Source organism: Nilaparvata lugens, chromosome 7, assembly GCF_014356525.2.
Source record: "Nilaparvata lugens isolate BPH chromosome 7, ASM1435652v1, whole genome shotgun sequence".
Taxonomy (NCBI): Eukaryota; Metazoa; Arthropoda; class Insecta; order Hemiptera; family Delphacidae; genus Nilaparvata; species Nilaparvata lugens.
The window spans coordinates 3,602,217-3,628,239 of NC_052510.1; the positions used below are offsets into that span (position 1 = coordinate 3,602,217).

The window sequence follows — 26,023 nt, forward strand, 5'->3', positions numbered from 1 at the left end:
GATAGATACATCGATAAACCTTTATTCTGTTAAAAATACATCGAGAACCATTTATTTTGTGATAAATACATCGATAAACATCCACTTTTGTGAAAACTACATAGCTAAACCATCAATTTGTGATCACTACATCGATAAACCGTTACTTTGTGATAACTTACATCGATAAATCGTTGTTTTGTGCCGAATTGCTGGTTGGATTACATCGTAAACCCTTAGTTTGTGCTCAATTTTGGATTAATCTGTTCGGCAAAATGAAGAAGGATTCTCCATGCCTTGTCTTGCAACTGACCCCCGCACCTACTTGGAGTAGAACAGGTAGTTTGGATTGTTCAAAAGTTTATAAATTTAAAAAATTTTTAATTAATTTATTTTTTTATACATTGATACATGTAATATCATACTCAACAATGAATGATTGGAAAAGGAACAACAGGCTGTTCCTTTCCCAAATTTAGATAGAAATATCCCAAATTTGATCGGTTGTAGTTATGTGAAAGGTTTGTTGTGGGAGAAGAATATCATCTAAGGGTTGGTTCATCTAAGAATATCATCTAAGACTCATGGGCGAATTGATGCTCTATCAGGAGATAAAATGACGAAAACATTGTTAATTATGATTGAATTATTGATGTTTAAAGGTTTGATTGTTCTTCTCTGGTTTATTGGAAACCTTGATTGAAAGAATAAGATGTTGTTAATCATAGTGGTATTGGCAACATCAATATCTTATTCCTTCAATTATGAAGAATTATCACAACATTTCTTTCCATACAATCAAATTATTGGAAACCTGTTCAGATTTAGAGACTAGACAGTATTGTACTGTCTTGCAAACTTCCCTTTAAACTATAGAAAGCCGGGAAATGTTTGTACTGTAATTAATAATAACAATATAAAGACATGAAGTAAGCTTTTTGTTAAAATGTTTTACAGTTTGAAAATGTTTTAAATAAAAAGAGTGCTTCATGTTTTTATATCTTTTTTATAAATTTAAATAAAGTAGCCCATAGATGTGATGTGATTTATGTACTGTAATATACGGTAATGTGTTTAGAGAAGATTCGTAAGTTATGTATCATTATTATATTTGTGATATTTTACTGTATATCCCTCATAATAGCAAGAATTTGAGACTTGGGTTCCAAGCGTAGAGTTTAGACTGTACTATAATTACTGTCTATACTCTCTGGTTCTAAGAGGCTGTGATGCAAAAAAAATGCAAAAGTCTTGTATTATAATTATGCTATCTCGACTTTACATAATTATTCGTATACCAAATAACAATTACTGTAGTACTTGCATATAAACTTTACATATATACATATTCATTACAAAACACAACTAAATCCAATATGCACAACTAAAACCTCGACTAATAAATTTGTTAACTACTGTACTACAATGATAATTGTTTTTTTTTTGTGTAGTTGAGAAGTTGATATTGTGGTAATTATTCATTTTGAATGAAAAAGACTAAGAAATTGTCAAAAACCACAGATTTATTGATACTTAGAAATATAAATTAATTAATCTGTGGTTTTTGACAATTTCTTAGTCTTTTTCTTCTTCTTCTTCTCTTCTTCTTCTTCTTCTTCTCTTCTTCTTCTTCTTCTTCTTCTTCTTCTTCTTCTTTCAATCAGGGATTAGGCTATTGCCTGTTCCGACTCACATTCAGCTTGTAATTAGAATAAAAAATGATAATAAATAAAATCTATAAATTAATAACATCAATATAATATAATCTAATATCATCATAAGCATCACTACAATCTACTGTTTTTATTTTATGATAAATTAATATAATGATCATTTTTTTTCATTCAATAATTGTTATTGTAGGATGGTAATAGCATTGGTTTATTGTGCATTAAAGTATTTATGAAGAAATGTACTTTTGGTAATAATTGATTAATTATTTTTTGAGAACGCCAAAAATGAACGAACATTAGTCGACAACATTCGAATGTTAAAGTTGTTTGAGTTGAAAACTCTTGTCTCTCTTTCTTTCTCTTTCTACCTGTGGCCAGCCGAAAGTGGAAAGCTTTGAATGACTAATCAAACAAGAATTTCGAGACAGAAACAACATTCGGATTGCTTGATTATTATTTAATCTCCACGCCAACATGGTCAGGCACGTCTCAATTTGATATTGTGAATATCTCCCAACAGTTTATTAATCTTGAAGGTATCTTTGTCTGAAAGTACTAGTTCCGGATTCTTTGATGTTGCTCTGAATCACAGTAGGCCCTACACACTATCATATAATAAAACAATCGTATGAGTAAATAAATAAATGAATAAAATTACTAGACTTAACCTATTTCAGAATATGTGTTATCTAACTTTGGGAGAGGAATAGCACAAGGTTACCTTATTTTTCCTCTCCCTATCATTTTGATAATGTACTTAGAATAAAGTTTTCTTTGACGCTAGCATACGTACAGAATTATTGAATGCAGGAAATTCTATTAACATGGCTGAATATTTTGTTGAGCTCTATATTAAAGTATTATATTGGAACCGAATAACATAATCCCCTAACAAAAACACATGAAATACTTGTAAGGAGCTTGAAAAACGTTTCAGTGTAAATTCCAGAATGTCTCTTTGCGATTCTAGCTTCATTGATTACAATATTTTATCACAATTACTGTATTTTAAAGGGCGAGGCACATGAACTTGTTTCCAGATGATTTGGCAGGACTGGAAGCTCTCTAATTGGTTGATTATCAGCTGATTACCGAACGCCAACTCAATCAGCTGATATTCAACCAATCAGAGAGCTTCCTGCCCTGTCGACTGGTCCGCCATCAGTCCAAAAACGCTTTATATGGGTGGGCCCTTGAGGAGAATTTAAATACATTTTAAAACCAGTGTAATTTTTGTAATTGTAACCAGTGTGTCATTCATCTTTGTATTTTTTTGGTGGAAATCAATTTGAATTTGGATTGTTTCGTCCCTGTTTGTGCCTAGGGGGAATCAATCAATCAATTTTATTAGAAAAAAATTTTACATTGTTGGGTCCTGCTAAACCCGTGGGTTTTTCAGCAGGTGCCAGATCAAAACAAAATATTATTCACAACGTTGAATTAAAATTAAATATAAATAAAATGAAATACCTTATTTGTCGTGAATCAAGAGTGAAGCTGGGGTTTCCTTTATGCGTAAATGCCGTCGTCGACCACGACAGGGAGAGAATCTCAGATTGGGTAGATTTCAATTTGTCTACATAACCTAAAAGATTATGTTCAATATTATGTTTTAATGGGGCAGGTTGAGCTTAAATATACTTTCTTATATTTTTAAATTGCAATATGTTGAAATTATTAGAAATGTTTAATTCTTTAATAATAAAGACAAATAATGAATAGTTATTTGATCAGCTGTTTTAGCACACTTGAAATTTGGACAATATGAATGTCAACTGCTTGCTGTCGTCGACTGCGGAAGTTTACGCATAAACGAAAATGCACCTTAATATACAAGAAATGAAATAAAAGGATTACAATCATGATGAGAAATTATAAGAAACATGATAATTAGAATAAAAAGAAATGAGGAGTTAATTAAAGAACTAAAAAGGGTTACGGAAGGAAAGAAGGAGGAAATATTTTATACAATATTAATTTGATTCATTAAGTTTTCAATTTTCTAGTATTAAGAAATATAAGCCTACAAGCCTAAATCAATGCATTTTTATTCATCTTTGTAATGTGGAAATGAGTTTGAATTTGGTTTAATTGTTTCCTTTTTGTTTTGCGCCTAGGTGGCCACAAAGAGTTCCACCGCCGCCACCGCGACCTGTGCGAGGACGCTCTGCTACCGTCGCCGACTGCGGCGGGCCCGTCCACACCTTCGACGCCCCTCGGCAGTGACTCCCTGGGCCCCGGCACGACGCCACCCTCGCAGGTGCTGCCCTTCCTGTTCCTGGGGAGCGCCTCGGACGCCCAGGATGCCGATTGTCTGGCGCGGCTGGGTGTCGGCCGGGTGCTGAACGTCAGCTGTCAGGCGCCGCTGCGACCGACGCTCACCACTAAACATCTACCAGCTGATGATAGTGGACACCAGAATCTCAAGCAGTACTTCGAGGAGGCCTTCCAGTTTATTGGTGAGTAATCCAAATTTATCTATTTGTCTTTATTTATTCTTTATTCATTTATACAATAAGTACATCATCAAAATCATAGGGAGAGAGAAAAATAAGATCTTTTTGTATTGTATATTGTATTGTGAGAATATTGATACTAATGGGCACGCAAAATAATACCATGACTGCAAAACAAAATATTGAAACCAAAGTCCTTAAAGCTGCGATTAGACCAGAGTTATTAGCGAAATGTTAATAACTCAATCCTTATAGATTCTATTAAGGATTAAGTTATTGACCGAACGAAGTGAGTTCTAAGATTCAAGTCGACGGTTTGGCATTTCTCATAATGTTTAAATGTTTGAATGTTTATATGTTTATACGTTGCGCATTTACGGCGGAACGCGGTAATAGATTTTCATGAAATTTAACAGGTATGTTCTTTTTTTAATTGCGCGTCGACGTAAATACAAGGTTTTTGGAAATTTTGCATTTCAAGGATAATATAAAAGGAAAAAGGAGCCTCCTTCATACGCCAATATTAGAGTAGAAATCAGACTATAGAATTATTCATCATAAATCAGGTGACAAGTGATTACACAGATGTGTGGAGAAGCCAGTCTATTGCTGTATTTCCATAAGGTCTATAGCTTCAATCAGGTAGCCTACTTGTGGATGAGAATACTGCGTGAGGTCTACTGTTCACATAACTACTAGTACAATAAGTACACTAGTAGTTCTGTGAACAGTAGACATCACGCAGTATTCTCATCCACAAGTACCTGATTAAAACTATAGACCTTATGGAAATACAGCAATAGACTGGATTCTCCACACATCTGTGTAATCACTCTTGTCAGCTGATTTATGATGAATAATTCTATAGTCTGATTTCTACTCCAATATTGGCGTATGAAGGAGGCTCCTTTTTCCTTTTATATTATCATTGAAATGCAAAATTTCCAAAAACCTTGTATATACGTCGACGCGCAATTAAAAAAGGAACAAACCTGTCAAATTTCATGAAAATCTATTACCGCGTTTCGCCGTAAATTCGCAACATATAAACATTTAAACATTAAGAGAAATGCCAAACCGTCGACTTGAATCTTAGACCTCACTTTGCTCGGTCAATTATCGAAATCATAGGGAGAGAGAAAAATAAGATCTTTTTGTATTGTATACTCTGGTAATTATATTGTACAAATATGTGTTTGTGATTTTTGGCAATAAATTCAATTCAATTCAATTACTTTTATAGCAAATGAATGAATTTGAATTCTTATCGATTTCTACTTAGGGTGTGATAGCATTAAATGCGTATATTTGCTATAGTAAGGTCCACGTTATAATGGCAGTGGAAACAGATAGGAGAACAACGTTGCCGATCCTCAGTCTTGTCAATGCCTTCTATGGACGGTAGCTGATGCAGGCTTATTGATAAATTCACTTCACTCATATGAGCTACTATATTCATTATATGTCTGCAGTCACAGTATAATATCTGCCATTCCATTTTTAATGCCAGCGTTTGATTATGGTGTAAAATTTGAATTATAGCCATAATTTCAACTATAGTGAGGTCAGTGTTATAATTGCAGTGTTTGATTGGCAATGGTATTGCTATCCTGCGCTATCTCTTTCTCGCTTTGCTCTGTTTCAAGATCGTCTTTAACAATGTTGGATTAATAATTAATCAACAAAATATTTCATCCTAATATAAAAATTAATTCTGAAATTATTGAAAAATATACTCTCTTGCTTGATAAAATATAATTGATTATTTAAAATGAGACTGAACAGTTAATATTACATCAATAAACCTGTATCAGCTACCGTCTATAGAAGGCATTGACAAGACAGAGGATCGACAACGTTGTTCTCCTATCTTTCTCCACTGCCATTATAACGTGGACCTCACTATAGTTTCATATTATTTGAAATTTGAAATCTATTTGCCAAAAAATTCATACATTACATAAATTTGAAGTTTATCAAAATTTACATTAATATTATGACAGAAGTATGTCCACGTTGACAGAGATTCATATTCGGTGATTATTTAAAAATGAGTAATATCCACATTGATATCAATTTTGCAAATATCGATGACTCCTTATCTGAAACCCACACTTTTTTAAACAGTGAGAGTAAGAGAAAGTGAGTGAGAGCGAATGAGAGGAGAGAGGAAGTTGTGAAGTCCCTAGCCTTGTGCAATGACAGGAAGTTCAACTTAACAACTCACACACAACAGATTGCTGTTACAGTCAATGATTGGTGTGAGGGGAGAGAGAGAGTGTGTGGGTGAGAGAGAGAGAGTGTGTGGGTGAGTGAGAGAGAGGGATGTAGGGTGAGTCATACAACCCAGTTGTATAATACAGTTTGGCCCATTCAAACAAACATAGGGAGCCCAGCAGTCTGGGCTGTAGAGCATAGATCACACGTGGTCTATCAACTCTTTTTTATTTCCTCTCTGATTTCTCTGTCTCTCTCTCTCACAAACACACACACACACACACACACACACACACACACACACACACACTCACTCTCTTTTTCTCTCTAGTGAGGTTGTCTCTCTAGTCTCTCTCTTAATGTTATGAAGTGCGAATAAAAGTACATTTTTATATTTCTATTTATCTTTCTCTCACTTTGTATCTCTCTCTCTCTCCTCTCTCTCTCTCTCTCTCTCTCTCTCTCTCTCTATATTTTAAGAGTTGTCTCTCTAGTCTATCTCTAAAAAGTATAAAGTGCAAATAAGACATTTTTATCTTTCTATTTCTCTTTCTCTCACTTTGTATCTCTCTCTCATTCTTTCCAAAGAATGTCCAAAGCTCCGCCAATTTATGTAGATGCTAACATAGTATCTATTTTATCTATAGTTATTACAACTTGTTTTTTTATATTATATACAGTTCAATAATTATTTTCTTAGTCTATATTATGTAATTCATCTATAATTTTGCTGTATTGTAAGCTATTGTATATAAGTGTATAAGCCAGTATATATTGTAATCTGCATAAATAAAGTACTCAATCAATCAATCAATCTCTAGTTTAAGAGTTGTGTCTCTATAGTAGGGTCCAATTTATAATGACAGTGGAGAAAGATAATAATTTATGAAATTTTTGAAAAATATAATTTCTTGCTCAATAGAATATAGTTGATTATTTTAAAGGAGAATGAATCGTTAATATTACATCAATAAACTTGTATATAGATGGAATTGACAAGACAGAGGATCGGCAACGTTGTTCTGCTATCTTTCTTCACTGCCATTATAACGTGGACCTCACTTCCATAGTCTAGTGTAGTGAGGTCCACGTTATAATGGCAATTGAGAAAGATAGCAGAACAACGTTGCCGATCATCTGACTTGTCAATGTCTTCTATAGACGGTAGCTGATACAGGTTTATTGATGTCATATTAACGGATCATTCTCGTTTAAAATAATCAACTATATTTTATTAAGCAAGAAATTATATTTTTCTATAATTTCATAATGAATTTCCATAATCAAGGTGAAATATTTTTGTTAATTATTATTAATTCTACATTGTTAAAAGACGATCTGGCAACAGAGTAAAGCGAGAAAGAGATAGCGCTATCCGCTTTGTTGAATGATAGACAAGCATATAGTGAGGTCCACGTTATAATGACAGTATTTGATCAACTTTGGTTTTGCTATCCTTGTCAATCATTCGACAAAGCCGGTGGTACTATCCTTTTCTAGGTCCACAACGATGCCAATTAAGTTTTTGACAGTGTAGAAATATAATTAAGTAATGCAGAGAATCGGCATCGCTATTCTTCTATCTTTATCCACTGCCATTATAACGTGGACCTCACTATAGTATCACGAATTCATTGAAAAGTTACATACATGTCTCAACATCTATTATGACGTCATCTCTCCCGTGTAAAAATTCAAAACTTGAAAATCTTGTAAATTAAAATAAAAATAATTATTAATTTATATCTTGTAAATTAAAATAAAAATAATTATTAATTTATAATGTTCAATTTTGAACAATATCCTGTCCTAGAACCGATAATTTTCAGTTTATCTGTCACTGCGGAGCTCGACCCATTTTCAAGCACAAATCCACACCATTAAAGCAGCTACCACCATTCTAAATATTACTGGGTGACTCATCTAACTCCCTCCACCCCTCTACTCCACAACCCAACAGTTGCGTTCAACCACCTCACCTACCCCTCCTCCTCCTCCTCCTCCTCCTCCTCATCAATTCAGATCATATTTAAAACATCATTTAAAAATATCTTCGACGAGTTCATCCGCTAGCATCTGCCCGTTTTGGAATAAGGAATCGTCTACTCTTTTAGACTTAGACAGCCTGGTGCCAAGCTTAGAGCTACTACTAAATATAGGCCCACACTGCTAGATGACTAATAAAAAGAGAGAAGATATAAAAATATAAAGAAAGTAAGAGAGATTAAACAGAGGAGAGAAGGATTTTTATTCATTTATTGTACAAAATACTACAATCATAATATAATTATGACTTTGAAGGGAAAACTAGGCTGAGCCTGTACTGTTTCTCTCCAAAAATGTTGATAAAAGTTAAAGTTGTCCTAAGGTTGAGGTTATGTAATAACACACTGCTTCGTCACTTGATTTTTGTACAGGAATAATGATTTGAAGGTTTAGAATTTTAAAATACATTTTAGAATTTAAATTTTCCAATACATGGAGGCCAGGGCACAAGGCAGACGACCGATAGGAAGACCACGGGTGACATGGGAGGCAACTGTTTCACGGATAGCAGCAGAAAGAGGCAAGACCGTGAATCAGTTGAAGAGAATGGCTACGGACAGAGAGCAGTGGAGAAGATGGATCCGAGGCGACCACCCAACGCTGTGAAAACGGCACATTGGGATAGATGAAGAAGAAGAAGAAGATTTAGAATTTTGAAGGTTGATATAATACTACAAATGAATCACAGAATGTATCACAATGAATAAAAAACTTGAGAAAGATTGCACTTATTTGAAAAAAATTTTGAAAGGAGGGATGTAAGTAGAGAGATATTATTGGAAGATTTTGAGTGGATTGATGAAGAGGAATATTAAACATTTGAGTGATTGTATGAGAAGATAATAATATTTTAAAAAATATAAATAGGCTCACACTGCAAGATGACGATTGAGGAGAGAGATGAAGAAGAAGAAGAAGAAGAAGAAGAAGAAGAAGATGGGAGAAGGATTAAAAGGTGAGAAATCATTTGAAGAAGCATTATTGGAAGAGTTTTAGGAGGATTGTAGGAGGATTCTACGAATTGTAGAACAAAATTGAAGATGAAAAATATTGTGGAAGCTGAAGATACAGAGAAGGAGAGTATGGAAAAGCTAAAGAAGGAAAAAGACAGATAAAGATGCGCAGAGCATAGAGGAGATAAAGTGGAAAAGAAACAGATAAAGGTAAGCTGAGTATGGATAAGATAAAGAAGAAACCAGACAAGAAAAAACTCAATAAATTGAGGAAAAATTAATAGCAATACAGCGCTAATTCGTATTATCTGTAATATAATAAAGGAAAGAACTAGCTTTAATACGGGATAGGAAAATTGCATAGCCATCACTAGAGCTGCTTTATGTATGTAAGCAGCATGAGCACATTAAAAAGTTAATGATAATTAAGTAATCTATACTATAATAAAGGAAAGAGCTGACTTATACATGTACAAGATAGGAAATTCTGATGGAGAGGAACAGATGAGAAGCAGAGTATAGAGAATATAAAGAAGAAAAGTGGCAGATAAAGAGAAGCAGAGCATAGAGAAGATAGAGAACAAAACAGACAAGAGAAAAAACCAATGAAATAAGGAGATACATCAATTCATTTGGAATAAATGTTCAAGAAAGTAAGACATATGTAAGGCTGAATAAGAATGAGGGAGAATGTGTAATAATAATGTAAAAGAAAGATAGAAGAAAAGTGAGATTTAAAGGTTTCTAGCTGGTGATTCCACTTTTCGTTGGAAACCAACCACTCTATTCTTAACAGATTCTTCAATTCAACAAAAATGTATTTGTTGCACAAACATAGTTTCTCCAAGTTACAACAAACTATGTCATTTGACCAAGCTCATCAGCCTACTAGAAACATGTTGACATTAGAATACCCGTCTCTAATGAGTCACTGATCTATTTTTAGACGATAGAAATAGACTATTTTCAAACACGACTATTAAAATTAATTCCAAACACGGAGATCCTTGACTACTCAAAGTCTATATTTGAATAAATTCTAATCCTTACTGGATTCCACATTACAATAAGATAACTCGATTTAAACAAATAGATTAGAGACTAATATTGATTACTAGCAGGTAACCCGTGCTTCGCAAGGGTCCAATTAAAAACTTCACAAACTGAAAACTTCACCTACTGATGTATTTAAAATTGACCTATAACCATCCACGGTAAATTAAGAATCAATATGCAAAATTTCAAGTGAATCAGTCCAGAGTCATTCTTGAATAATTTCCTATCCCGTACGTGTATAAGACGATTCTTTCCTTTATCCTATACTATTAAACAGAATAAATACAGAATAAATTATCATATAAACAGAATAAATTTCTGTTTATATGTTTAGATGTTTGTATTTCACCGGATCTCGAAAACGCTCTAACGATTCTCACGAAATTCAGAATATAGTAGGTTTATAATATAAAAATTCGATTGCACTAGGTCTCATCCCTGGGAAAACTCGCTGAAGGACATTAGAAGGATAATTATTATTCATCCTTGGAAAAACAGCTGATAATAATTATTTCGTCGTATGTTGATGATGGAAGTGAGTGAGCGAGTTCATGTGTGTGGGACTGTGTCAAAATTATGACTCAGCTGTTGAACTTTTGTAATCATTCAATCAGGTACTTAGTGCCGGTTGCAAAAAAGCCGGGTTATTTTCAATCCTGATTAATTCCAGTAGATCCATCTTTTTGAAATGGTCTTCTCTGATTTGGTTCACGTGAGATTAATCAGGACTAAAATTTAACCGGCTTTTTTGCAACCGGGCCTTTGTGAGGGAAATTCTTGCATTCCTCAGGCGTTGTTTTTACCTGCATTATATCTATTGTCTATGAATAAATGAAATGAAATTAATCTCAATTTACTGTGATTAGATAGAACATTTCTGTATGAACTATGAATGTTATTATAATTTCTTCTCTCGTAATAAATTTTTCATGCTTCTGTACTCCAGAGCGAAGCTCGGTCCCCGATATTTATTATTATAGATACTATATAAGCATAAATAATATACTAAATGAATAAATAATAAGTGACTTTCGTTGTAGATGGAGAGGAGAAATTAATTATTAAATGACTCACCAAGCTGGCTGATTGTCAGAAGGTGAATAGGCTAAATCTGAATGTCATCTAGATTATGACTCAACTATTAAAAACACTACAGTATAAACAATAGTTGGTAGACTGCCTCAATCACATTGAATTATATAACGTTAATCCTTGGTTGTGAATGAGAAGACAAGGCTAGACCAGATCTTAAGCAATTATATAACCACAAAAAGCACCTGGTGACAAATCAATCTTAATCACAAACCAGTTTCATTACTACAGCTCAAAAAAATGTAATCCAATTTGATGTTATTCGACAAAAAATCATTATTTTCCTTAGTTTATTGTTAAAGTTAGCATTCATTCTATTTATGTATTATTTTATTATTTGTAGGCACCTGCTGTAAAATCTTTCAGGTTTAGCGGAACCAATTTTGTAATTCATTTTGCTGAATAAAATGATTGATTGATTGATTGATTCTTAATAATCATACAAAACTATTGATAGATCTTTTATGTCTTGACAAATGAATATTACACAAACCAGTTTCCACTACAACTCGAAAAAATGTAATGTAATTTAAGGCTGTGCAAAGGCTGAAAATAACTTTTTACTCATGATATTTTTCAAAGTTTTTCGATTTGTATATCATCAATCTATCAAAATGAAAAAGTTTTCTCAGGAAAACATTTTTTTTCGATCATTACTTTTTGAGATATGAGCGCCTAAAGTTTACATTTTTGGGACAGAACATTTCAAATTCGGTACTATATAAATCCATGAGATTTAGAGGATGGATTCTTCATGGTATTGTTGTTCTAGTAGAACAAAAAATTTCTGGAAATCTCAATTTTGGAAAAGTTATTCAATTTACCGAAAATAAACAAAAAATTCTGGAAATCTCAATTTTTGGAAAAGCTATTCAATTTACCGAAAATAACTCAACTAAAAGTTATTTTTAGTGAATTGAATAACTATCTTAAAAGTTGATATTTTCAGAAAATTTTTGTTTCACTAGATCAACAATACCATGAAAAATCTATCCTCTAAATCTCATGGATTTATCTCTTACCGAATTTGAAACGTTCTGTCCCAAAAATTTAAACTTTAGGCGCTCATATCTCAAAAAGTAATGATCGGAAAAAAAATGTTTTCCTGAGAAAACTTTTTGATTTTGATAGCTTGATGATATACAAATCGAAAAACTTTGAAAAATATCACGAGTAAAAAGTTTATTTTTAGCCTTTGCACAGTCTTAATTATTCGGCATCTTTAATTGTTCCTAATTTTATGTTTTCACAATAATTATACAAAACTACTAATAGATCTCGTATGTCTTCGAATAGTAAGATATGATTAGTTAAGATGAAGTATTTTGTTAATTATCAATTCTACATTGTTAAAAGACGATCTGGCAACAGATCAATGCGAGAAAGAGATAGGGCTATCCGCTTTGTTGAATGATAGACAAGGACAGCAATACCATTGCTAATCAAACACTGCCATTATAACGTGGACCTCACTATAGTGTTTCATTCTATAATTATTATTAGGCAAAAACCGTAAAATACTACTTTGCTAAGCTATATACGACACGCTTCTTTGCCTGTTCTTAAAATAGACGTTTTTTGAGTTCAACGATAGGAGAAATATTGAAAATGTCAAGTTCACGTCAGGGTGACAGATGACAGAAAAACTATTTGGGCAGAAAAAAGGGGACCAGATTGAAAACAGCCTAGATGTCAACGTTAAAATAGCGGCGGATTTCGGTTGAACGTACTGAGGTTGATTAGGGTGAGTGAGTGAGAGAGGGGATGACACAAGTTGGCAAAAGGAGGATGTGGAGGAGGAGGATGAGGAGGAGAGATTGACAAGAGAGGGACAAAAATAAACGCAGCCCAGATGATGCGTTTTTAAAGCCAGGAAAGACCAACTGAGAGAATGTAGAGCTCATCACTCCTCTGCTACAAATAAGGAAATCTCTGCTTTGAATAAGAAAACCTCCTTAACTTGACAAAAGTCTTGGAAAACTCTTCAAATCCTGGATATTACCATAGAAAAAAGATAGAATAATTTTATGATATGGCTGCTCAGTACACTTTTATTATTATTTAAATTGGATAATCTTTTTCAATATAATTGTTAAGATCATTATAAGAGTGAGAAAAAGTGGCAACTGAAATTTTTAAGTGGTCTAATAAGCGAGTTATGGGTTGTTGAAGTGCTAACTCCGTTTTCTTTCCAGATCATAAACGGTTTCGACCATATTATTAGAACTTCTCTTAAAAATTCAAAAAATGTATCTTTCCTAACTAAAACATTTATTCCCCATATCGTTTATTAATAAAAAAGTAACATTTCTTGTAAATTTGATAACTTGTTTATTTTGGCATAAATCGCGAAAAACGCATATTACAAGAAATAATATTAGAAAATGAATATTATACTTTTTATCAAAGAGGAGAATCTTATACTTTTTATGTACTTCTATGTTCTTTTATTCAATCGAGAGATGAAACCATAGAGTATATTTACTTAGACCTATTTTGTATTTTTAAATTGAATTATAAAAACACACATTAGACTTGCACATTGCACAAGCCTCGGGCATATGTGAACATCATCACCAACTTGAAACAAAACCGACAGAACTTCTTGAAAACTGTGTCCAATGACGCATTCAAGATATATTTGTATTCAAAAAAATTTTCTTTGTATTTGAGGATTGATTTCTATTCCTGAAAAACCTAGATCCAAACCATATAATAATAATAATAATAATAATAATATCGAGTGACCTAGCTGGCTCAGGTCTGGTGTCAGAGTTTTCAGGTCGCAACTGATCAATTTCAGGGCCTCTCACATGACCTAACCATATTATGAATAAACCAGAAAAAGCTTTAATTAGTAACATATATTCGTACTTTTCAAGAGATTCAAATTTAAATTTCGTCTTTCGTAGTTGATATCGTTCCTTTTGAAGAGATTGATTTATTTATTTCCTAGTTGATATTTTCAGTTTTGACTGGCTCAAAATAGTATATTTCGCACCTAGGGTCGAAAATGAGATATTTCCGGCTCGAAATCGGTTTTTAAGTCCGAGGCCGTAGGCCGAGGACTAGAAAAGATTGAGAGCCGGAAATACATTTTTGCCCATGGTGCGAACGCTATTTTTCGCCACACCAAAAAAAAACTTCCCAATATATAAGAAATTAAAAAATAAATAAAATTCAAACAGCCTATTTTGATAGTTTGAATCTTGGTTATGACAACTTTCACTGTCAATTAATTTCAATATTACTAATTAATGATTTACAATAGTGACAATATTTTTATATTATTAATATTTCGAATAATTGTTTGAATTTTTATAGCTCGCGCTTTGCGCCTGGTGCAATATCTCATGGATAGATGGATGAATAGAATTTTCATTACTATTGTGAAATAATGTGATTAAAAATTAATATAATTGCATATTTCACAGTTTTGTCTCAAAATATATCTAAAAAATTGATTGAAATTTAAATTACGGTAACTAATATAAAAAATAGCTAATAAAAGTCGAAATTCATCGACAAAAAAAATGTCACTGACCGAGGTTCGAACCTAGATCATGTTTGTAATTCACTGAGCTTAGAGCTTTTGAGTACACGCCTTACACTCTCGGCCATTGCACCTTTGATCGATCTGGCCTGTAAGTCAGGTAACGTATGTAGGCTACTATAATATAGTGTAGCCTATAGCGGCAAACTTTAAGCAGGTTTGCCGGCATTTTCACAACAAAATATTGCTCTGAAAATAGTTAAATCATAGAGAAAACATTCGAAGATTCAATCTTGAGTGGGCCTAATGTTTTCTCTATATGGTTTGATATTGAAGAAAAATTATCTAAAAGTTTTAATAATGAATTACGGAAAAATTACTAGGAATTTTTTAGTCAAGGCTGAGTTTCACCAGTAGGCTTACCTTAAACTTTAGATCTCTGCTGTATTTTCCTATTATATTGTTGATTGTATTGCATTAAGAAGTGGAATTCGATAATGAAAAAGAAACAATTATTACTCTACCTCACTTTTAAATATCGATACAATTATTGTACTTTGATTTCAAATTCGATTCTTCACTTTTAAAGACTTGCGATACGTACCTTTCTGACAATGGACAATGTAGCCAACATTATATTGTTGAGGCTATGGATATATCATCGTATTCTATTGTTTGATATCAAAAACACAATAATAAATATTAAATTATGAAACAGTAATTTATAAATATATTATTATAGACATAATACCGCGATTCACGATACATAATTATATAGATTATTACAGTCATTATGAGATTATCTCTCCATGATTTTTGTGAGATCGGACACGATCAGCTGTTATTCAAGGTCATTTTACAGCCCTAGGGCTGTAAGTTTTACCGGCCTGGTCGGAAAACAATCACTTTCGGCCTCCATATGACGCACGTAAACCAGCTCATTACATCCAAGTGTGGCGAAAAATAATTTACTTTACACTTCCTAGTTGATATTTCGAGACTTTGACTTGCGTTCAAAGGACGAAGGCTGGTCCCAATTTAGATCGAAAAAACTGAACTAAATATTATCTAAATACGATCAGATTTAGCTGATCTTCTATTTAGAACACAAATACACACACACACACACACTGTTCCAATTACCATTAGGGGAAGCAGTATCATCACACTCAAAAGTCCACTGCTACGTACTGCTCATCTCTGGATTTAGACACACACACACGATAAAGAGGGACGAGAAAGAAGACGAAGAGGAAGAATAAGGGTAGGGGGAGTGGAGTGGCAGTTTTGAACAGCAGTTGAAAAATAGATTATGTGATTTGAACACGTGGGTTTGAAGTTTCAACGTCCCTCTTCCAAATTTTCTTCTTTTTCTTCTTCTTCTTCTTCCTCTTCTTCTACTACTACTTCTTCTTCTTCTTCTTCTTCTTCTTCTTCTTCCCTTCTTCCCCTTCTTCGGTTTCTTCTTCTTCCTCTTTTTTTTATTAGTTTTTGATGAAGTACTTGGCCAGTGAACTACCCTCCGTAATATGTTTCCTCTCTCTTATATGTAGTCACTCTCTCTGTCTTTACTGGCTAGAGTATTTGGCCTAGTTGTTACTGACAGTGGAGATTAGTATATTTTGTAAACAAGCTTAGCAGAATATTCTATATTTTATTTCTGTAGTTAACACCCTAAGGACCGTTTGCACAGTCAAAGCTTAAACTGAATTGAATCAGCTGGTACGTATTTAATCTGGTTTAAAATTAAATTTAGTTTTAAATGTCACTGTGCAAACGGCTCTAATTTATCATCATATCTAGAAATTATCATCATTTTTCAACTTATATCTATCGTTGGTTCTCGTATTCGCCTCAGTCTGTTCTGAAAGTTTCCTGGAGAAATTTCCAAAGAAAAACATTATAAATTTAAAAATTATATTTTCCAACACTATGAAACCTCGAACAATTTATTCATTCTATTCTATTCCTCAAAATTGAATGACTATGACAAAATTTATGTATATTATCTATCTCAAGACTATCATATATCCTATGGAGTTCTCAGAAATTATAGTATATCCTATCACAGCTTTTACTATCACCAACAGACGACAAATAATTGTTATCAGATGTTTTTCCAAGGATGAATAATAATTATCCTTTTAATGTCCTTCAGCGAGTTTTCCCAGGGATGAGACCAGTGCAATCGAAACTTTATATTATAAACCTTCTATGTTCTGAATTTCGTGAGAATCGTTAGAGACGTTTTCGAGATCCAGTGAAATACAAACATATAAACATCTAAACATTTAAACATAAATAAACAGAAGTTGCTCGTTTAATAGTATAGGATTCAAGTAGACAGCTGACTCCTATACGCACATGGGCGCCGAAGGCAACATATGTATATGTGTTGAAAAGAGAGAGTATATATAAGTATACGCGTAAAAAGAGAGATAGTATAATATATATATATATATGTGTGTGAAAAGAGAGAGAATGTTGTATGCTGACCTTCCTACTCAGTTTAGTATTATTGTTGAGTCGAAGCATGAGTCATACGAAGCATGAGATGCGAAGTACGGTTGGAAGGTCGGCTCCTATGACTAAGTTCAGTTGCTTCTTAACAGGAAGTTACTTGGGCCACTTGTCTACATTCGAACAAAGTAACATATACACACCTGAATTATTGTGAATAATCGTATACTCAGTCAAGTCAAACTAGAATAATACAACTATAATATTATGAAGGAGTGAATCTATATATATAAAAGCGAAATGGCACTCACTCATTGACTGACTGACTCACTCACTCACTCACTCGCAGAACTAAAAATCTACCGGACCAAAAACGTTCAAATTTGGTAGGTATGTTCAGTTGGCCCTTTAGAGGCGCACTAAGAAATCTTTTGGCAATATTTTAACTCTAAGGGTGGTTTTCAAGGGTTAAAGTTCGTCTTTTAGCATGTATATTCTTCTTATTCTCTTAATTATAATTGAAAAATGTCCATACCATATGTTAATATAGAACTATAATCTAGAGAGGCTACCTCTTCGAAACAGTTGTTAACTGGTAACTAAATTAATAATTTTGTCAGGTTGGCATTAAGTTGAATTGACTTTGTTAGGTTGGCACCTAATTAGTAGGAAATTCATGAATGACGCATCATCATGTCTGAAGTACTTGAATGATCAGCTTGAAATTTTCCATATAGATTTTTATTTACCAAGGATGGTTATAGACCTATTTTAATTTTTAATCATCAATTTATTATTATATCAGTAATTGAAACAAAATAATTCAAATTGTAATACAAAGTCTACGTGATATATAAGCCCAAAAAATGTTATATTGTGAATCATTACAATTCATTCATATGATTAGTAATTGTATTTACGAATAAATAAATAAATTGTTAATACTTTTCACGTAGATTAAACAAACAAGTAAATGAATATGTGCTCTTAATATCAGCATGGAACCATTAAACTAAATTCAATCTATTTGTGCTTAAAACAGCCCCTTGCGAAGCACGGGTAATACACCTGCTTAGAATATTACAAGATTAACGAACTGTTCCAAGGAGACTTATTAAATAAATCTAATGAACCATTACCTAAGATTTAACGGTCCATTTGATTTAATAAGTGTCCTAGAAACCGTTTATTAGAATAATAATTATTATGAATATTCAAATACCCAATCAAGTCAAACTAAAATATTAGGTGTAATGATATGCAAAGTAGTTAATATTTAGTAAACTTTGAGACAATGATAACTTTTAATTTTTTTCGAAAATCTAGTCTACACTTCACTCTAATCCAACCTGCCAACCTCATTTCGTTCAATTTTTGAACTCAGCAAGTAAAAATCACGTCACCGCTTTTAAAGATTCAAAATAGAGATGACCCAACTTTAGTGTACAACTTTTGGCTCCTACTCTACTACTTATCTCTTCTTCTTCTTCTAGCTTCTTCTTCCGTCTTCTTCTTCTTCTTCTTCTTCTCCTTCTCCACCTTCTTCTTCCTCCTCTCCTTCTTCTCCACCTTCTTCTTCCTCTTCCTCCTCTCATTTTATCTTGATCTCTCAATCTTTCGGAACACATCCTACACTCGCGAAAATAATAGTGACTCTCGGGTGGATTCCAAATTGTAAGTTTTATTCCAGTGTCGTAGTGTGGAGGTGGAGCATTGTATTGGAGGAAGGAGCAGCAGGCTATTAAATGATGCAGATCGCAATAATTGATTGTATTGCTGCCGCCCGCCTCTGTTCAATATCACACATTATCAGACATTAACTGCTGCTGCTGACTGAGTGCAAAAATCTAAATTTTGTCTGAACAGAGTGCAAGACTCTATTTGCAGGCACTGATCTCACACGCGGTGGGTTCGAAAATAACTGAGAAAGAAGAAGTCGAAGAAGAAAGATAATGAGGGGTAGCAGAACAATAAGAAGTAGGAGATGAAGAATAAGTAGAAGAAGAAAGATAACGAGAGTAGCAGAACAAGAAGAAGTAGGAGATGAAGAAGAAGAAGAAGAAGAAGAAGAAGAAGAAGAAGAAGAAGAAAAAGAAGGTGGAGAAGAGAAAGACGAAAAAGAAGGAGAGGAGGAAGAAGAAGAAGATAATGAAGAAGAAAGTTTGAGTTTGTTGTCAGGTCTATCAATAACCCCAGTTGTTTTCTTTTATTCGATTCTCTGTGAGAGTTCCAATTAAAAAAATAGTTCCAAATGTTGTTTTATTGGGGTGTTGGTTTTAGTTGAGAATACTTATTTTATATTAAAATTATTTTGAAAAACTATGACAGTCATTGTTAACGTTCCAAGGGTCATATGCTAACACTACATTTAACGCTAAACCATGTTTACTTGTGGATATGGTTTCATTTATCATAATGTGTTTCATACGGGGTTTAAACAAACAGCTGACATTTCTCCGTTTAAACCAAGTAAATGAATATGTGCTCTTAATATCAGCATGGAACCATAAACTAAATTCAATCTATATGTGCTTCAATCAGCCCCTTGCGAAGCACGGGTAATACACTTGCTTGGAATATTAAAAGATTAACGAACTGTTCAATGGAGACTTATTAAATAAATCCAATGAACCATTACCTAAGATTTAACGGTCCATTTGATTTAATAAGTGTCCTAGAAACCGTTTATTATAATAATATTATGAATATTCAAATACCCAATCAAATTAACCTATTTCGGACTATGTAACCCTATCTAAATTAACCTATTTCGGACTATGTATAACCCTATCTAAATTAACTCATTTCGGACTATGTATAACCCTATCTAAATTAACCTATTTCGGACTATGTATAACCCTATCTAAATTAACCTATTTCGGACTATGTATAACCCTATCTAAATTAACCTATTTCGGACTATGTATAACCCTATCTAAATTAACCTATTTCGGACTATGTATAACCCTATCTAAATTAACCTATTTCGGACTATGTATAACCCTATCTAAATTAACCTATTCGGACTATGTATAACCCTATCTATATTAACCTATTTCAGACTATGTGTAACCCTATCTAAATTAACCTATTTCGGACTATTTATAACTCTATCTAAATTAACCTATTTCAGACTATGTATAACCATATCTAAATTATCTTATTTCGGACTATGTATAACCCTATCTAAATTTGGGAGAGAAATAGCACAAGGTTACCTTATTTTTTCTCTCCCTATTGTATGAATTTGCAATAAACAGAGATTTGTATTCAACGCAAATTAGTTCCCAAGTTGAAGTTACATAACTGATCCAACTGATTGTTCCCCACACCCTTGTCTAAGTAACTCATCCCTTGACTAACAGACACCCTCTTTAGTATCAGACAACCCCTAAGTTCTACCAGACTATCAGTTACATAAACTATTGTAGGGATTTACTGTGCTGTCAAGCTATATACTTGAGCCACTGTAAGAAGCGACATACATCCAAGGATTTTACCTTGTTACTTATGTAAACCCATGTCGATTCTTATATATTCCGACTGTATAAGTAATGTTCTAAAACTCATTCTATAGTATTATATTTTCCTTGTAGTGTTACATATTTCGGACTATGTGTTACCGGTATCTAAATTTGGGAGAGGAATAGCGCAAGGTTACCTTATTTTTCCTCTCCCTATCATTTTGATAATGTACTTATTGTATAATTGAATAAAGAATATATAATTATATGTTCCTGAGTAGTGTTATATGGATCTGCTATCATCTAACACTAGTGGGTTTTAAAACATAGCGACCCGATTTCAGTTGTTCCTCACTTACGTTTCACTTTGCCGGCTTCGTCTGGGATTAGTTTCTGCTGATCTTGCTAAAATAATTTGCGGGTTTCCGTCTTGGTAATGCTTCCCTTCACTCTGCCTTCCACATTCCTTTCTATTCCCTTCCTATATTTGGCGACTAGAAATCCAATAAAAAGGGAGAAATTCGATTTGAGAGTATCATAGAAGCTACGGGAGTGTCCCTATTATTAGAAGTAGATTAATTGACCGAACGAAGTGAGGTCTAAGATTCAAGTCGACGGTTTGGCATTTCTCTTAATGTTTAAATGTTTATATGTTGCGCATTTACGGCGAAACGCGGTAATAGATTTTCATGAAATTTGACAGGTATGTTCCTTTTTTAATTGCGCGTCGACGTATATACAAGGTTTTAGGAAATTTTGCATTTCAAGGATAATATAAAAGGAAGAAGGAGCCTCCTTCATACGCCAATATTAGAGTAAAAATCAGACTATAGAATTATTCATCATAAATCAGCTGACAAGTGATTACACAGATGTGTGGAGAAGCCAGTCTATTGCTGTATTTCCATAAGGACTATAGTTTCAATCAGGTACTTGTAGATGAGAGTACTGCGTGATGTCTACTGTTCACAGAACAACTAGTTTTTTATCCATATGCCTGTATCACTATATTACTGTATGAATAAATATAACTGTATAAAGGCGACTATAATGAGGTCCACGTTATAATGGCAGTGTTTGATTAGCAATGGTATTCCTATCCTTGTCTTTAATTCAACAAACCGGATAGTGCTATCCCTTTCTCGCTTTGCTCTGTAGCCAGATCGTCTCTTAAGAATGTAGAATTAATAATAAATTGGCAAAATATTTCATCTTGTTATGTAATTCATTATGAAATTATTAAAAAATATAATTGATTGCTTAATAAAATATAATTGATTATTTTAAACTAGAATGAACAGTTAATCAATAAACCTGTATCTGCTACCGTCTATAGAAGGCATTGACAAGACAGAGGTTCGGTAACGTTTTTCTCCTATCTTTCTCCACTGCCATTATAACGTGGACCTCACTATACAAATCAATTATGGGAAAAAATTCTATTTGAGAGTAGGCCGGCCTATCATAGGAACAACGGGTGTGTCCCTATTAATGATAGTGAACTAATTTTCGGCCTCTTTTACTATATTACTGTTTAAATATAACTGTATAAAGGATCTAATACTGTATGACTGTATAAAGGGAGTGGTCTCTTATTTGTTTTATCAGTTCCGCCCAGGAAGTCTTATCATAAATCATACAGTACGATCGGAAGTACGGTACTGAAGTTGAGATTTCAATGAAATCATCATTGGTAGTTTTTTTCTCTGTTCTACTCTCTCCTTCTTCTTCTTCTTCTTCTTCTTCTTCTTCTTCATCTTCATCACTATAATTCTTCTATCAGTTCCGCTCCAGTTGTTCCACTATAAACTGTTTCTCCTCTCTCTTTTACATTCTTTCACTCTTCTATTTTATTTTGTACTCTTCTTAGTTCTTACTCTTGATTGCGTTGATTATGTTCATTTACATTTTTTCGTTCTTGTGTTTTTTTCGTCTTCTAGGATTTCGTATTTCTCTTCGTATTCTTCTTCTTCTCTCCTTGTATATCCTTCTCTAGACCTTCCTCCCCTTGCCTGTTCTATTCATCTTAATTTCTCCCAAGTCATTTTAGGTTTTCTCATCCATGTTTAATCTATATTCTATTTTCTTATTTCATGCATGTTTCGATTGTTTCTTCTTCTTCATATCCTATTTCCTTCAAATCTTTTTCCAGTCGTTTTAGGCTGTTTCTAATCCAGGTTTAATCTTAATTCTATTTTCTATTCTCTTTTTTCATATGTTTCATCTTCTTCATATTCTATTTCCTTCATATCTTTCTCTGTCGTCTCCCCCTTTTCTCTTCTCCTCCTCTTAGGCCCAGTTGCACAACAGCCGGTTAAATTTTAACAGTGATTAATTTCACGAGAACCAATCTGAAAAGTCGTTTTTGAAAGACGGCTTCTCTGATTGGTTCTCGTGGAATTAATCACGGTTAAAATTTAACCGGCTGTTCTGCAACAGGCACTTAGTCCCCATCCTTTTTATTTTTTGTATTTTTGGTACTTATTTCGGTACCCTTATTCTATTTATACATTTATTTACTTATTTATTTTATACATTGATATATACATTATCATTCTCAATTTATTATACATGATTGGGGAAGAAACAACAGGCTTAAAGCCCAAAACTGTTCCTTTCCCAAATTTAGATAGAAATTGTCCAAAAATAGGTTATGATTTTTCTTATCTTTTACTTCTTTTTACCATTTTTTTGGCTTCATTCTCACTCTTTGAATACTTCTTTCCTAGTTATTTCTAGAGAAAGTTCAACACATAATATTTTTTATTAACACATCAATTTTTTCTCTCTTCAGTTCTCATTTTAAACCTTTAAAACTTATAAATCAACTTTCTAATCGTTCTAACCATTGATTGCGGTCGTTTTTTGTAGCTCAGTTGGGATATTTTGCGTTGTTATAATTTGCGGTTGGCAACAGTGCAGGGCACGTGTTTTGCCGAGTCATGAGTCATCATCTGTCAGACTTGATCTTGTCATCATTACATCTATCAACTTCACTTCACTTCAATCTGTCAGTATTAGTTAAAATGTGGAGCATTGATGCAATTCATAGAGAATACTGACAGTGGAAATAAATTTATCTATCACATCGTTTCACTTTAAACTGTCAGTAATAGTTAAATGGGGAAGCATTGATGCTATTCATAGAGAATACTGACAGTGGAGGTGAATCTCTCACTTCACACTTGGCATGCAATTCAATACCAAATCGTGTCTTGTTATTTATACATATATAGCTATTTTAAATAGCTTTTTGAGGCTATAGTGAGGTCCACGTTATAATGGCTGTGTTTGATTAGCAATGGTATTGCTATCCTTGTCTATCATTCAACAAAGCGGATAGCGCTATCTCTTTCTCGCTTTGCTCTGTTGTCAGATCGTCTTTCAAGGATGTAGAATTGATAATTAATTTCAACAAAATATTTCATCTTAATTAGGAAAATTCATTATAAAATATCATTTCTTGCTAAATAGAATATAATTAATTAATGAACAGTTAATATTACATCAATAAACCTGTGTCAGCTACCGACAATAGAAGGCATTGACAAGACTGAGGATCGGCAACGTTGTTCTCCTATCTTTCTACACTGCCATTACTAGTAGTTCTGTGAACAGTAGACCTCACGCAGTATTCTCATCCACAAGTACCTGATTTAAACTATAGACCTTATGGAAATACAGCAATAGACTGGCTTCTCCACACATCTGTGTAATCACTTGTCAGCTGATTTATGATGAATAATTCTATAGTCTGATTTGTTTTACTCTAATATTGGCGTATGAAGGAGGCTCCTTTTTCCTTTTATATTATCCTTGAAATGCAAAATTTCCAAAAACCTTGTATATACGTCGACGCGCAATTAAAAATGAACATACCTGTCAAATTTCATGAAAATCTATTACCGCGCTTCGCCGTAAATGCGCAACATATAAACATTTAAACATTAAGAGAAATGCCAAACCGTCGACTTGAATCTTAGACCTCACTTCGCTCGGTCAATAATGTGGACCTCACTATAGTTATATAGCTGTGTTGAAGATGGTTATGTATTGCTGGCTATAGTGTTATAAAAGCAATGTTAATGACTAATTTCCACATAGGTTATATAACTGTATTGAAGTCAGTTATATTATGTAGTTGTATATATATGTTTTGAGGCTATATATAGCTGTGTTGAAGATGGTTATGTATTGATGGCTATAGTCTTATGAAAGCAATCTTAATGACTAATTTCTACATAGGTTATATATAGCTGTATTGAAGTCAGTTATGTGTAGTTGGTGTTGGCTATAGTTCTAGGAAGATGCTAATGGATAATGCAGTCGGAATTTGAGTGATGATGACATTGGAATTGTAAAATAGGCTCAATTTGAGGTCAAATTTACTTGCGTAAGCAGATTGAATTGATATTTACAGTGATTTGAACTTGGATGAATTATATGAGTAATGATTGAGTTATGGCATTATAATTTATTGGCATTGATCTTGTTCGAAATTCTTGTGGGAATTTAAAAGGGAAGATTTATATTTTTTAAAACAATAGTTCAACTTCGGAAAATTTAATAATAAACCTGATTCTTTTTCTTCTAATTTCCATTCCTCTTTTCCTGCATGCAATTTTTTTTATTCTCCATCCTCTGTTCTCTCCCCATTTTCGTGTTTATCCACTTCTCCCTCTTACCCTTTTTCTTTCTTTTTCACATCATTCATTATTCCTATGTCTTCTTCCTTTTCTTTTTTTTACGTTATACATCTTTTATTCAAATTTAATTGTCATTTCCTTGAATAATTAAATGATTATCTTTTATGGAATATTAATGTCACTGACATCATGTTCATAATTTTCTGCTTTTTGTGTACCTTCAATTTCACCAAAATGCTGATTCTTCTGAATCCCTTAAATTTTATATTTGTTTTCTAATGTCTAATCCATTTTTCCAGTTTATTGTACATTATTTACTATCACAAACATGAATCCCTGTACTTTAGATTGTACAGATTTTTGAATCTGTACAAACTGTTCAGGAGCTGAACAAATTTTTGAATCTGTGTACTACAGATTTTTGAATCTGTGAATACAGATTCTCAGTGCCGGTTGCACAAATGCCGGTTGAATTTTGATTGTGATTA

General features: G+C 33.1%; 1 protein-coding gene across 4 annotated transcripts in view; it reads left to right on the forward strand.

The window, feature by feature from the left end:
• The window catches only part of LOC111059558 (dual specificity protein phosphatase 10), a 249,354-nt gene that overhangs the window by 218,862 nt on the left and 4,469 nt on the right, over positions 1-26,023 (forward strand). For all 4 annotated transcript variants that reach the window (XM_039433439.1, XM_039433441.1, XM_039433440.1 and 1 more), the window contains one exon: positions 3,770-4,111. In XM_039433439.1, the coding sequence (XP_039289373.1) occupies positions 3,770-4,111 (342 nt within the window). The remainder of the gene's footprint in view (positions 1-3,769; positions 4,112-26,023) is intronic.